This window comes from Notolabrus celidotus, chromosome 11 (genome assembly GCF_009762535.1).
Source record: "Notolabrus celidotus isolate fNotCel1 chromosome 11, fNotCel1.pri, whole genome shotgun sequence".
In the NCBI taxonomy this organism is placed as follows: Eukaryota; Metazoa; Chordata; class Actinopteri; order Labriformes; family Labridae; genus Notolabrus; species Notolabrus celidotus.
The window spans coordinates 25,045,755-25,062,279 of NC_048282.1; the positions used below are offsets into that span (position 1 = coordinate 25,045,755).

General features: G+C 39.2%; 1 protein-coding gene across 1 annotated transcript in view; it reads right to left on the bottom strand.

Annotated features, from left to right (window-relative positions):
* samd10b (sterile alpha motif domain containing 10b) overlaps positions 1-16,525 on the bottom strand; it is a 71,074-nt gene that overhangs the window by 5,713 nt on the left and 48,836 nt on the right. The window contains exons 3-4 of the mRNA XM_034695065.1: positions 14,892-15,060; positions 6,963-7,103 (exon numbers count right to left, since the gene is read on the bottom strand). Of these exons, the coding sequence (XP_034550956.1) occupies positions 6,963-7,103; positions 14,892-15,060 (310 nt within the window). The remainder of the gene's footprint in view (positions 1-6,962; positions 7,104-14,891; positions 15,061-16,525) is intronic.

Here is a 16,525-nt window from a genome sequence, read left to right on the forward strand (position 1 = left end):
AGTACGTACTGATTTAACAAATAATCAGCATGTAGTATGTACACCGTTTTATCTGACAACTATAAGGTAAGATTAGATAAGATACTCCTTTATTCGTCCCACAGCGGGGAAATTCATGGAGTTACAGCAGCAAACAAGAAGGTATACAGTACAAGAATTTCAACAAGAATATATATAGAAAAAAAATGTCGATCAGAGACGATAGCTTGGCCATAATTGTCCTGTCTAGTATGTGCAAGATCATTTAAAATTGTCTACATTCAAGTTCTTGCCCGTTGTTAAAAGTGTTTTGAAGTCACTTTTTTACTTTTCAACATTAAACTGCATCAACGAAAGAGTTGCATTTTTACATTTTCCATCAGCTTAAAAGGTTTAGTACTGACAGTCAGTAACACCTAATACTTTGTTTTAGTAACTATGGTGGTTGGGAAGTGCAATGCAAATTTACAAAGGATGAAACACTTTTACAAAGTTGGAGACAAATTTTACATTTTGGAAAACATTTTTACATTTTATAAAACAAAACGCTACATTCTACGGTGTAGTGTGTGAACAAGAGCAAAATCTGCAGTATGCCAAAACTACCCGGATGTCATACTGATTTGGGAAACTTCTCAATAAGCAGTGAACCAGTCTCCCCTTGCGCACTGTTTCCCACAATGCAAAGCGCTAACGTTACGCTTTTTCTTTTTTCTTCTTTTTTTGACGAGGGGAACTCTGTTTTTAGTGAAAATGATTAAATTCCATACAAACCACTTCTTAACTTTTTAAATAATAAGTGAATGCTAAAGAATCAGTTTCTCAATCAGCTTGGTCGTTGTTTACTTCTGCTTTCCGAAACCGGAAATCCAGTGACCTCTGACCCAGCATCCTGCAGACCAGATCGAACAGAGCAGTCATACTACATACTACCTTCAAACGCAGTATGCAGTATGCAGTATGCAGTATGCAGTATGCAGTATGCAGTATGCTGTACGTACTGCATACTACATTCGTAGGTAGTATGTAGCAGGCGGTTTCAAAAACAGTCAATGTTTTTGTAATCTGATATGGGTCTTTGTGTGCGTAGTTGTTTGCCCCATAGGGCTGACCAGGGGGGGGTGTAACAGAAGTCAATAGTTATCCTTATGGGGGCACTTAAGTCTTTCATCCTTGCACTTAAATAGGAGTCTAGCTTGATTGTTCACTCTAGTATATGGTTCAAACTCTGAATATAACAGATTCTGCTATTTTCATAATGAATTTCATAATAATTGAAGCACATTGCCACCCCCACTTCTACTGTTTGTGATGCCAGTTTTCTGTCAAGTATTCGAAGTCCAAAAACAAATTCATGAAAACCCTGAGGACAGCATCAGGTTTATTTTGTCACGTATGAAAGCTTTTTCTGGATTCATCCAAAAAAATTGTACACTCGTTCTGACAGGCAGAGTAGTCATGATGAGTAAGCTGACCTTTACGTGTAAAATTGGTAGAAGGCACCTCTGATACAAATTTAATTATGTTCTAAAATTAATGTCCTGAGAACACTGCATTTACTAGCCCAGACGTCAGTCTGTTTAGTTCTTGAATAAATGCTCTAATTTTCATCTTGATTATTGTGTAGTCAACATAATCAATAATATTGTTCAGCAGAAGTTATATGGTTCTATGCCCAGTGTGCCACAGAGCTCTCTTTGTGCAGAATTTCCCCAACACTTGTGCAAACTATCCTTGAAAACTTGGGTATACTTGTCCCCAGAAACAACAAGTTTCCTCAGAAGCTTGGGCAGAGTTACCCTCTGAAACTTAGGGTAGCCGTTCTTGTAAAGTTGGTCAAACTCTCCTTAAAAACTTGGGTATACTTGTCCCCTGAAACTTTAGTTAACTCTCCTCTCTTACCAGAAACTTTGGAAAACGGGGCAAACTTTCACCCTAAAATTTGAGCAAACTTGACTCTTGAAACCTGACTCTAGAACCTCTGTTTTTTAAAAACTTCAATCCAACCAGAAATGAGGCTATCAAAGTATAATTTTTAACGTTAATTTTTGAGCTTTTATGTCTTAATTTTGAGAGACAGAACAGCGGATAGAGCAGTAAACTGGGAAGAGAGCGGGGTATGTGGCATAGGGCAAAAAGTTGAGTCAAACCCAGGCAACCCGCTTGGAGAGCTAAAGACTCTGTACATGGGCTGCATAATTCAACCACTGAGCTAAAGCGGTGTCCTGTGTATCCTTTTTTTTTTGACAACACCAAAAAAGTCATCACACTTCATCCTTTTAGGGACACATAAATCAAAACTAAGTTTCACTTGTGAGTCATCAAACAGTTTTTTTATGGTTTGAAATCAGCCAGAACAACCATAATTATTAAACTGAAGATGGTGCTTATGGGAAGGTCAGGTAATTAGAAAAGTATGTACGCTTCAGTTTAATCGGTACATGAATATTTGTATCAACTATAGCCTATTTGTTAATTGGTTCAGCACATTTAAAATAGAAAAGTAAACAATTTGTACTTTATTTTCCTCGTTGGATATCCACAAAATGGTTTTGCTGTCTGTTTAGTTGTTGAGACGCTTTAATAAAATAACGTAAACCTTGTTGTCAGGTTAGCTTAAAAGTCAAAGGAGCAGAAAAGACGTCCATTTGGGACCATGAATTTTTCTGAAAAGTGTGTGCAAAACTATCTCATTATTGTAAAGATGTTAAGTCTAGATCAAACAACTCTACTTTGGCAAAGTCACCAGCATACTTTAGGGACTTTTAATTGTTTGTGCAGGCTCATTCATTTCGGCATATTAGAAGTGTTTGCTGAGTTGCAGGGACATAGGTTAGCTGGCTGGTTCATGAACCTTGCTGGGCCGTCCATTGTAATGCTGAAGATAATGACATGAATTGCATTATAGGAAAAGTATTTATTTTTAATCTTCCAGTCCACTACCAGACCTTTATCACCTCTGCCCTCCTCTACAAAATTATCACCTCATCACCTTACTTTGCGCTTTCTGTCCTGATAAAAGCCCTCATCATCGTCCCTACAGACACTTCCCACCAATCTTACCTCTGTCACCTCTGAATGCCCTCCAACCCTGTGAACCTCAGGTGTTTAATGCTGCAGCCAAATTAGCTTGCCGTCATAGCTTAGAGTCAGAGCCTGCTCAGCTGGCAAATTACATTTGCATTGCTCTATTAAAAGAAGTGTCCAACAGCAATTTAATTATATCTCTTTAATAGTCAGTTACATTTCATCCCTTGATTTAAGCCAGTTTAAATTGTTTCAACATAACTGACTGGCATGTACATCAGAAAAATAATCATTTAATGTGTGATGTGACATTTTCTAGACTTATTTCTTCCTTGTTATGTATCTGTTACTTTATTGGAAACTTCACAAAAGCCAAAAATGTCCCAGGGCAAATTTTCTATTAAGTTTACTTTTTACCTACCCAGGTTTATCTTTTGTTTATCATGCCCATTGAGAGGTTGGTTTGGTTTGTACATTATTTTTTGCTGCTGTCAATGACAGGACCACATTTAAAATATCTACTTAGTTTGTATAGACCACAGGGGTTGAAGTGCTATCAACCCCTGCCATCCTTTATATCACATCTACCTTCCTTTTTTTCCTCTCCATATCTCTCCAAGAAAAATCTGGAGCGTCAAACAAAGCCGATGTGTGTACAAAAACACTTTCATGTCACAAAGGTGAACTAAAATAATGATTAAAATGAGCATCAGATGTTATTCCTTCTAATTCTGTTAGGAGCTTACCACAAAGAAGTCTGAAGTGAATAGAAAAATCCATAATGAAAACCCAGTGACAGCATCAGCAGCATGAATGTTCAGACAGAGTGTGAGCTAGCCAGATTGCAAGGCCACTTCATTTACTTGTTTGAAAGGAGCCGGTGATTGTAAGAGCCCTTGCAGCATCAGTTCATAATGATCAGTTGATGGCATAAACAACTTCAAAGCTCTGCCTCACCTAACAATATTCTCTTTTTAGTCAGACATACTTATGTCAAGGGTGATTGGACCGCTTGCAAATGGCTTTGCAGTTATTTTTATTTTTGCAAAAGGCTCAGCTCTTAAGGTTCCTCCATGAAAGGAAGAAGAGAACAGTGAAAACCTCCAGATGTTTTATCACCTTGTTTGAGCACTGAATAACAAGGGTGTGCATTAAAACAGCCAAAGCAACACGTTGCAGCTTCCCTACAATGCTTGAGACGTTATTCAAACACAAGCTTTATCTGAATGCTGCTACCAAATATGGGTTGTGATCTTGAAAATAATGGTGCCCAAAAGGACCTGAGTGAAACAGCAAAAAGGTGCTCAGTAGGGATGTGCGCATTAAGTCGACGAAACACTTAAACGTTGTCAGCCTCTTCAGTCGTCACCAGAATTACTAAGATAAGATAAGATAAGATAAGGTAAGATAAGATAAGATATACTTTATTGATCCCCCATTGGGGGAAATTCTTTTGTTACAGCAGCTTACAACACTGGACAGGGGAATACAACAAAGTACTAACATAGTTAAAAAATATAATAACAATATTAATAGCAATGACAAAGGTAAAATATAATAAAATAAAATAAAATAGAATAAAATATAACAAAATAGAATAAAATACATTAGAATAAAATTTAAAAAAATAAAGTAAAATTAAATAAAATATGGCAACTATTACAGATGTATACACATTATGTACACTTCTATCTGATAAATAGATAAGGTAAGTTATTGCACGATAAAAAATGCACCAGGTTATTTAAAAAAATATACACAGTATGAAGAAATTGTGCGATTCAGATGGATACAATAGTTATTTGTGAATGTGCCAAGTCACGTAGTAACTTCCATGTAGTGGAATGAAAGATGAGAACAGCTGATTAACGGGACACAGCAGTGCTGGTGTTATACAGTCTGATTGCAGATGGGATGAAGGACCTGCGGTAGCGCTCCGTCCTGCAGGGTAGCTGGTTAAGTTATAGATAGTTTTGGTTGTAGCCACGTTTACATGAGACTTTTAATTCCTTTAGAATAAAAATGTAATCCTCTTTAAAAAGATTAAACATGACCTTGTAAAGACCTAATTCTGAATGAAAATTACCATTTCGAATTAAACTTAAATCCTATGTAAGTGGCTGGTTTATTCTGATTTTAAATCCGAATTGAATAATTCCTTGATCATTTATACATTAATTCCGCTTTAAAGTAATTCTGTTCATTCTGCTTATGCTCGTTCCCTTGTCCTGTCGTGATGACACACATATTCCGCACTGGCGGGCACATATTCCAGGATGGCTGCCCGAAGCAAACGTTGGATTCGATCCAAGACTATTTATTTAATAGGAGCCTTAGAAGAAATGAATATCATGAAAAGAGTTGATGGACGGAAGCATAAACATGTGGACCTTTTTAAAGCTGTAGCGTCCAAGTTAATCGAGGGAGGAAAATTGTACTTATTGTGTGGTCTTCCATGTTGCAACTGAAAATAAAAGAAGCAGGAACTGGAGTCTGTTTTCTTCCGGTAAACATAAAGACGTCATGCCCGCCCCTGTACAATCAGAACCCTTTCCAACCCCCAGACCTTAAGTGGAATTGAATAAAGACGATTAAACATGTTTTCCATGTAAACCTCAATTCAGAATTACTATTTCAATGTAAACGCGAAGGAGAATACTTTAATCCTGAATGATTTAATTCTGAATAATTAATTCTGAATTAAAAAGCATCATGTAACTGTGGTGATTGTTGGCCTGAACAAATGCTGGTCACATGCTGTGGGTAAAGTTGCAGCCCAGCCACTTGCCACTAGCTGGAGCTGTGGCTGCTGTTAATGCACATATGACAGATGGCATCTTGTAGTGCAGTTTGGAAGTATTTTGATTCAGACACTAGAGAATAAGTTGTAAAAAGCTGTGTCTGTTTAATTCTGCTGGAGCAATTCGTAACTAGCAGCACAGGCATGTATGCGTTATCTTGAAAGGAGAATTGGAGACCCGTGGTGCTAGCTCTGCTATTGCTAGCCACAGTCAGCAAATCAATTTGACATCATGAACCCACAGACTCTGAGACCCTGTCTTTAACTTTGGGGAAAAAAATGAATATTGTGCTCAATTTGGAACGTTTTCTGATTTTTTTATTTGCCATCCAGTATAAATTTTAGTTTACACGACAAGGGAAGAAGTTTCTTTACAACATCTCTGGGACTAAGTGTAATTGACTCTGAATATGAATTATAGTTCACTGTTTTAATCAGTTTTGTACCCTGAGTCTGTGTGCCAATGTTTTCTGTATGTAATGTTTTTACTTGGCTGCGAAAAAAATGTCCTTGAGGACAATAATAGCTTTAAATTATGAAAAAAGTAAGAGAAATATCATTTATGGTGTCTAATAGTGAAGAGTTATGCAGATTCTAATTTTGGATGACTATTCCTCTGTTTAATTTGCAGTATTTATCCAGCCTCCTGGGGCAACATTTTGCAGCAGAACTGAAAGATTTAAACAATCTCCAGGGATCATTTGAAATCTAGTTCAAGAGAAAGGAAATGGTGTTAACATCTCACTTCAATGACTTATAAGCCATCAATAAACACAGAAAAGAAACCACCTGCAGCAACAACGACCGCAGAAGAAACAGCCTTGAAAGAAACAAGCCTCTCAACTTGAGAATTCAGGTCTGCAGTGATTGACTGAGCTGGTTCATTGATGGCTGGATAATAAAAGTGTTTACTAAAGCCATTATTCAGAGTCAGGGCAGCAAATCAAGAGCTCACATCAATAAAGCCCACACAGAGCTGCAAACAATTGCACCTTGAAGTCCAAATCCACGTATATCACAGCAGGCCTACGTGGCCTCAGGCTGCCTCCTCACAATTTAGCCTGTTTCATGGCTTTCTTTGATTTCCCCCTCCCTTACAGGCACAGAATAAATACACAGAAACATGATCCATCACATACAGCATCTTGTTACTTACTTCTACTAAGGAGCTGCAGGTTGCGGACCTCCTCTCTGACCTGTAGCTGGAGGACTTGTTGAAGGACCTCCTGCCTCAGTGTCTCCTGAATGATTCCCATTCTCTCCAGCTTCTCCCCATTCAAACGCAGCAATGCCCGGCCTGAAAGGAAGAGAGGAATACAGATTAGAGCCCCTGTGAGGAGTAGACTGGCTGTGAAACAGATTAAAATGAACAGTGATGCCTTTTTATGGCCATCAAAAGCAAACAAGACCATCAAAGACAAGGTTGTCAATTTTTATATAGTAGTTTTTAATGCCTGTAAACAATGCAAGGAGGTAGATGTCAGACGTGTCGATTTACACCACGCCACGCCGTGTTATCATACTTTACCACAGCAGATATTCACAGTGAATCATGTCACTGTTAAAAGGCAGCAGGATGGTGCTTTTGCCTGTGATGATGCTTTTGACTGTGATTAAGCTTTTGCCTGTAAAAACAACTGACTCACGTATAGGACAAAATAGCCAGAGCTTAAAGATTTCACAGGGACATGGGACTTAATGTACCTTTTGTTCATCGCACATTTGAAACACACTATGTCATGTAGGGGTATGGTGTGCATTCCCTGGTTAGTACTGTAAACGTTTCATCTAGCAGGGGTAAAGAAGCAGTTCCAGGGCAGCACTGCTTTGACTGGCAGTTTTAACTGTGACTAAGTTTTACTACAGAATTTGGCAGTCAACCCTGAAGAAACACATTTAACATACCATTACTCACAGTATGCAGTGTGTACAACCAAGTGGCAGCCACACTAACAAAACCCAAAGCTAAATGAGATACGTAGACATGCATGTGTGAAAATTCCAGTAAACACACACACAGGTTACCATGAAAAGGCGGCTAATGTCCTTCACAGGTACAGACAGAAGAGGAATCCATCACGTCCACAGAGGCTCTGTGCAATGCCCAAATCATAATTAGACTCATTACTCATGCAGCTCACTCCTCGTATTATGGATTCATTCCCATTTCCTTCCTATGGACACTGGTGCATGCTCTATATGTACACCTCTTCTCTGTATTTCTGCACATACATTGCATACGCTGAAGAGAAAATGTCCCCCCAGAGTTATGTATGTATGTGTAAATATTGTGTACCCTATATAATAGGTAAACAGAGTCTGTTCCTCAGTCTCATTTTCATTCTCTCTTGCAATATTTTTCAAAATTATTTGCTGTTCAATTTATCCACAGAGAATAATGAGCCTGTCTGTCAGAAAAGGGTATAAGAAGAAAATAAATAATACACTGGGCCAGAGCAGAAGAGAAAAGAGAAAAGGGTACCTATACATGAAATGAGCATTAGACTTTCAGAGCACATGAAATACAAATATACTAGAGAGTCAGTAGACATATTTCATTAAACTACCTGTGGTGGAGGGTGGAGAACACATTTGTGAGTGTGATAGATTGAGGTGGACCTGCTATGACCCTCAGTGGACCTCAGCCTGGACTTAAAACCAACTGTACCATGAGCCAAGCCATACAAATTAATAGCAAAAAGTGAAAATTATCAAGCAACAATTAAATATACCCTATCCAAATGAAGAGGCTCTCAATTCAGTTAAAAAAACGTTATATTGGGGTGCTGTTAGCCTAGCGGTCTAGGTGCGCGCCTCATATACAGACGCTGTAGCCCTCCTCACAGAGGACAGAGGTCACAGGTTTGTTTCCAGCCTCAACCATTTGCTGCATGTCCTCCCTCTCTCTCTACTCCCCACATTTCCCATCTTTCTTTGGCTGTAGTATGCATTAAAGCCCCCCCCCCCCCTTATAGCAACCGGTTTCGAGCAGTTAAGCAGCTAAACAAGAGTCTGATAAGTGTAGTGGTAACAGTTGAGGAGGGATGGTGAGGAATGCCAGGTGATAGCATGGCTCTTTATAGCTGGGAGGATAACAGGTGTGTGTCCGGGTAGAGGAGGGGATGTTTGAGGCGCATCTCGCAGAGAACGGCCATGGACATTTAGAATCGAGAGTATGACTGTTATTATTAGGAGTGAGACAGACTGTTAAAAACATAACAAGAGAGCTATGAACTGTTCCATGCTATTGTTTGTACTCAAAAAATACACATGAATATAATTAAGTCAAAAAATGTTAAAGAGGGAGAAGTTAGAGCCCTATCAACAAATTTGGCAAATCCCTGCATGAAATGGGTTTATTCTTCTTAAGTTACAGAAATTGTTGAATCAGCCTGGGGATGTCTGAAGTGACTAAATTACTCGTCATGTAAACATATTTAAATTCTGTCCAATGGACTGGTCAAATAGAGCACAATTAATTTAATGTGGCTTAAAGCTGCTGTTGGTAGGAATGGTGTAAAAAGCGTTACTTTTTTTCTGCTGGGTTTGGAGAAAAGGTCATAATGCCCATTGGTACTCATCTGTAAGTGAAGTCATTTGAGACTATTGTGAAATCTCTGTGTTTTCCAATGCCTATGTATAAAGCAATGTTATTATTCCCCTCGTTCCCGTTATGATGGACCAATTAGAGCTAATCTCAAATCCTCCGTCCCGATTGGTCGAGTGGCGGCCCTACTGCCTCACCCTGATTAGCGGGGAAGCCACTACTTCCTCATAGAACGCGCACAACAATCTTTTGTGGGCGGGGTTATGACAGCAGAGAGGGAAGGGGTAGTGTTGACATTCGAAATCTCTCTCAGAACTGATGTTTACATCACGACTACCAACAGCAGCTTTAACACAGAATCACAGAGTCTGAGGTAACATTACTGGCTAACGTTAGCAGAACTAGCACCACCATCCTTTGGTCCTCTAAGCAGGTCAATGTCCACATGCTTGTGCTGGCTACTCAATACTCTAGTTCAGTATGCCAGTTTAACAAGACACAGCCTATATACAACTTGAACATTTTATAGATCAAAACACTGGCAAAGCTTCCTATGAGATGCCATCTGTCATCTGTCATCTGTGCCTGTTTACATCTGTGCACAGTAGAGCATTAAAGCAGTAGCATTAACCATAACTACATCCCTTGGTAGTGGCAGGTGGCTGCTCTACAGCTTAGATACAAGATGTGACTGGCATGTTAGGCCTACTATAATGAAAATATTTTGAATTTGTTTGAATGATTTGTAACACTGGTGTCGACTTGCGAGGGTGATGACATCTAATTGTTTTATCAAAAGCACACATCCCTAGATCAACCCCCCCTAGTCCTAATTATATCATGTTCACAAAGATGTTCAACCAGCACTATTCTGTTGCATACCGACCCCTTGGCAGATTCATATTCCACACAAGGAACCCGTCTCCCCCCCCCTAAGACTATGTGGCTGGACTTCTTAACAGTCTTCCCATGTTTTTAAATGTATGACTCAGTTGACTCAACTGCAGATCGATGCACTCTCACAAATCAAACTGCATCTCGATCTATTCCAGACTTTATTTTCCTCTTTCATGTTGCAAGTGTGGTTGTTCATATATCCCAGGGAGGTATATGCTGGGGTAGGATATCAACTCGAATACGCATTAGAAAAGTGTATTGAATGTACAGCATTGCAATTTTAATCTTTTAGAGGGGTGCAGAAGTCAAACATTGATAACCATTATGGAACCAGTTTGTGTTTCGACCGGTCTCTTCTTTCGCCAGCATTGAGGAAACTTTTTAGTTGGCGAAGCTTTGTCAAAGTTAAATGATTGATTTCTTGAAGGCAGCAGAAAGAATACGAAGCATTATATGAGGAAGCTGCAGTAATTAAGAGATCCTTCAAACACTCCAACACTATGAGATATGATATATAGCTCTCAGTGAAGCTAAATGAGGACATAACAGTCAGCCAGTCTTTGCCTTGTAACCAGCTGGAACAACACAGACAAAAGCTTCCTCCACTGTGGGTAAGACTCGACTCCCCCAGAGACAAAACCATGACAAACCAGTTAGCTTTCATTATGGTTTAATGGGTATGTGTGAGTCTGTGTGTGTGTATGTGGTTTAAACACAGATTATTGACTTTCCTCTGTGTCCAGGCGCTCTCCTTTTCAAGCACACAGAGTGGAACAACTTACTTATCTGAGAGCTGAAATGTCTTGGGAATACAACAATAATTGTCCATTTATTTTGTGCATAGTTGCAGTCATTTTTCCTTCCACACACACACTTTTGTCTCCCTCTTCGTCCGCTTGTATGGGCTTGCCAGCAGCGACAGCACCAGAACGTCCTAGAAAAACCACTGCCCTTGGTCTACGTGTATCTATGCATGTGTGTGTGTGCGTCTGTGTACAAATGAGACAAAGCAGATGAATGGAGCTCAAATCAATTCCCCTCAGACAGACTTAATACAGCTCCTAATAATTGCCTGCAGATAGGGAAAGTAGTGCTGTCAGAGGGAGAAAATGACACAAAAACAAAAAGCGTCTCAATACAGATCGCTTCTCTCAATTTGGCTTCAAAACAAATTGCTTATTAACAATGCCTGTGGGCACAGCTCTGCTTGGGCTAGGACAATAATAATACTTAAATCAGGCTGAGCTATCCAAGTGGGAGGAAGGTAAAGACTTCTGTATAAAAGAACAGCCCTCAGATGAAAGCTTTGATAGCTGACCAATTCAGCAACTGTTGTCCCTAAGAACGGGTATTTTTTTGGCACTAGTGCATGATTAGTCAGTAGCAGATATACCGATAAGCTCATGGACCACAGTGAGTTTGTGATTTTGTGCGCAGAAAGGCTACAATGAAAAAGAAGTTGAATCTGTGAGAGAAAAGTATCAGTATCATATCAATACCAGCATTAATAAAATCCTAACAATACCCTCCAACCTTATGACATTTCCTGCTGCTTGTAAACAGTGCGTAGTCCTGCGGTCACATGTACTATATATCTACCATTCACTCTATTTCACCTTCAGATTTGTATGTTCTTTCAGCATCTCCCTATCTGTAATTCACTCCTGCGAAAAAAAAACCACCCTGTTATGTGTTTCTTGATTTATTACATTGATAGGGATAACAGGGTATTACCGCGAGGTGCAAATTTATGCATCAGGACCTTGAATCCAGTCCAGTCAGAAAGACCACATCTGAAGGTGGACCTGCTTTTGTGATTATCAGATACCGGTCTGTATCTTTATTTAATCTGTAGGTTGCAGGCATGAGGGGATATCTGTACATCAGCTGAGGGACAGTTTTTTGACAGTCAAACCTGCTGATTGAAGGCATGTTTACATTTTCTCATTACAGGTATCCGGACAGAATGTAAAGGACGAAAGCACTGAGGTTAATGTAGGGCATCTGATTAGGTTGCACCATTGTAAAAGGTCCACCTTATACAGATCATATTATTGATACCAGGCCAAAACAGGATCTCTGTTAGTAAATCACAAACAGCCCATACCAGAATTTTTAGTACCAAGCTTTTAAGTTTAACTGTCTGCCAGTATTGATTGTAATCCGGCCCATTAGTTAAACTCTGCTGCAACTGTACAGTACTGTAACAACAAAATCTACAGGCAGGGTGGAAACAGTACTATCCTGATTTATCATCTAAATGTGTACTATGTAATATCTGACTAAATTAATGAAGCATTATCTGACATGAGAGACAAAAACCCATGTTTGATATTTGTGCTACAGCCTTTCTGGCTTGGTAGAATTAAAGAGGTGGTATTGTGATTTTTTTGTATCAAAAACATAGAATGAAATAAGTTAAATCGTTGCATGTCAAAACTGAACATGGGCAAAGTTTTAAATTGTGAGGCAGACGTGAGTTGGAATAATCTCCGGATGAGACTGCAGGCTGCTCTGAACGGCCTGTTCAGAAAGTCACATTGGAATTCAGCAATCAATATGAGATTTGCTCAAGTCGTGACATCACAAGTTGGTGAATCTCCTTAAAAGGGCAAATTCATCACTTTAAAAAGAGTGACACAACTTTGTGGCATGGCAGCAGTGAAGGAGGATTCAAGAATGCTGGGCTCTGGGACTGAAATTAAGCATTTCAGACAGAGACTGAAATGAGAGATTTCAAAGACACCAAGACATTTTCAAGAGGGAAACTATAAAGCCTAAAAAACGAGTATAATATCCCCCTCTGTGAGCTTATAAAATCTAATTTGACTAAACTTGTTCTGTGTTACATTATTGAGTCTGTTCACCCACTTATGAATAATTTTCCTCTTTACAATATCATTACATCACAATCCCCATTATCCTATAATTACCACTTCTGTCCACAGAGGTCACTGTTAGACAGAAGCTACATAAAGCCTGAGTGTAAAAACACACATTGAAGCCCTGCAATAGAAGCATTCCATAAAAGAACATGCCAAATTTCTCCTATCAGGCTCAGACAACAACATTTAAAGGTAGTGTCAGTAATCCTTGTAGTTAATCATACATTAAGCATACAAGTGCTACATTTATCTCTTCGATGTAGTGTAAAGTTTCAAAAACTACCGCAGAATACCTCACAATGTGCAACACCCCCCCAAAAAAACATGTTTTCTGCAAGTGGATGGGCAAATATGCATTTTGAGTTTGGTTCATCAAGCTCTTTGAAAACTGCCATGATACCAATACAAATGAATTCAGTGATTGAAATAGGAAAAGTAATGAGAAATAGGCGATATAGGGTATTGAAGTCATCACACGCTCTGCATACAGAACTGTGTCACGAGGCAGTATTATAATCACATTGCAAACAGAGTCTGGCAGTCTGTTTCCGACTTTTGGCCAGCACCCAAATCAATCTATTTCATGTCTTCCACAAAGCAATAAAAAAAGTCATGATAAAAGAACATATAAACACACAAATAAAAGTAAAAAGAAGAGACACTGAGGATGCTGCACTGATCTCCCCAGGCAGCCTGTTCGGTTGTAATGGCGCCCTTACCGAGAAAGATACAATTACTTTTGGGTCACTGACCAAACACAGAATCCATTTCTGAGAACCAGCTTTCTTTTGTGTATGAAAAGGGCAGACAAATTGTCTAGAGAACATCCACTGATGCAGATCTGTAATACTGACATATGCATCAACAACAAAAAGCACATGTTCAACCAACATTTGCACAAGAAAGGCAGATGCTAATAACCAAGGGAACGTTGAATCCTGCTGGACATCAGAGAGTGAATACATAAGGACAATATAATCTAAGCCTGCCTCTGTTTGAGAATACATAAATAAAAATGATCAGATCAGAGCTGCTGTAACTATGACGGCGGCAGCAGCACTGCCTCCATCTGTGTGTAAATGTAAGTGGTTGCTGACCCTTCAGCACTGAGCCTCAAATAAACTCCTCTACCGTCCGATCTGTCAGTGCTGGAGATGCCTGAGAATAAACATGTGTATGTGTGAATGTACCTATTTGTTAGACCTGCTCATGTGTGTTTATTGGTGTTGTGTTTTTTGTGTATATAACAGCATGCATTTAGCTGGGCTTGCAAAAACATAAAAGTATGTGTGTGAGCGTGTGTGTTGTTTGAACCCGAAACACGATAACCCCCCATTTTTTCTGCAGCTTTTCCTTTCTTCTCCAAAAATAGGCTGCACTACTTTTGTTACCTCACATGAATGCCTTTTAAATCTTCTTTGCAGAGATTTGGGTGTAAACCTGTTTCCAGTTGAAAAGGCTAAGCTGTGGAACCACGAACCTAAAAATAAAACTTGTGTGACATTTGGTAAGCCTTTTAAGGCTTTGGTTTGCAATGTCAAAGGAGCTTCACTGCAGGGCTTATTAACAGGAGCAAAGGTCAAAGAACATGGTCTGAATAAATCCTTGTCATGCATAAAAGTACAAGATCACTCCTGGGTCATGTTTAGCATTTTTTTTTAAATCAAGTTATGAAAATCACAGCTTTAGAAAAATAATTAAGCATATTGTTTTGGTAAGACAACTTGCTTCACACTCTGTGTGTTGCATACTCTACCTGTGATGGCATGATGGGAGAAGGCCTCTACATAGGTCAGGTAGTTGTGAGGACAGTGTTTCTTAAGCCACTTGCAGACGTCCTGCTGAGTCCACAGCACCACAGGTTTGGACAGACAGGACAGAGTAGGACTGGTGTGATACACAGTGAAGGCCTCGCCTGGACGCAACTGAAACACACAAAAAAAAATCAATAAACTTTCTATTAAAGTTCTCTCTCTCTCTCTCTCTCTCTCTCTCTCTCTCTCTCTCTCTCTCTCTCTCTCTCTCTCTCTCTCTCTCTCTCTCTCTTTCACTCTCTCTCCAGGCATTGATTGAACCCAGAGAAGCTCAGCTCTGTTCATCAAAATGAGTTATTTAAAATGTTCTAGTCCTTTGCCTTCATTTAGTATGCATGGATTTATAAATATGCAAATAGACACCACCTCTAAATCTCGAAGCCCCCTACAGTTGCTTGCCTGCAGCTTTATTCTAGTCGTCATATCAGAGTGGCAGTGTGTTTCATGTATCATTCTTTGTAATGTTGGAAATGTAACTGCAACTGGAAACAAGAGCTTGGCTCAGTAATTATCAGCCAGGAATGTGTTACTGATGATATATAAACCTTGATACAGATGACAAACTGACAAGTTAACTGTGCGAAGCAACACCTGGCTTCACTTCTGATAAACCTTGTTTGGCTAAGGCAACATCTGGCAAGACGATGTTTTACAAAACTTTATTTTTAAGCATTTTAAAGCTTAAATCTCCATTGCTATGACTATTAGTGCTTACTTCAATCCCTATATGTCTGATCATACATTGAAAAGACAACATGGATAAAACTGATGCCTCCGGGGCAACAAGAGCAAACAAAACCATGAACAGTAACGCTGACTAATTCTATAAAGTTATTTCAATGCAATTTTTACCTGGCTTTCTTACTGATCTTCCAGTTGTGTAAGACGCTTGATTCTGATTGGTCAAAACCCCTTGACAGCGGATATTAACATTCACTAACATGAGCAACGCCAGAGGCAAACTGATCACATGTCATGTCAAATCATCTGTGGAAAAGAGTTCAGACACATTTAGCTTCTGCTTGTTGACACCACAGACCGTTATATACCAGGGGAAACCATTAGCTTCCGTTTGCGTCATTTTGGTAAGCAATGTGGCTAAAACGTTAGCTTTGGTTAGAATGCTAAATCGGCAGGCAACGGACGTTTACATATTAGGCAGATAAGAATCCATCACCATGGAACGCTAACTGCAGTCGAATCACTGGGGCTATTTTTTAAAAACTGTGTACATAAATCACTACAAATCAATAAAATAATATTTTAATCAATGTTTTTATTTTAAATTAGTAGCCTGGTAATAAGCGGGATAATGTATGGTTAGCAGGTTGTTATGGGAATCCTGACAGGGTGAGACAAGACCCCGACGTGAAGCGGAGGGGTCTTGACCACCCCTATCCCTTACGTAACTGCTAGTGAGGGGCAGTGCAATATCAGACAATACAATAAAATACAATAGGATATGAAATTATACAACACAGTAATTACTATGTGACACAATACATTCTAAAACTATGCTATATAACACGATACAATATGTTTATCGACATGCAATATGGTGCAACAGAATGTAAAA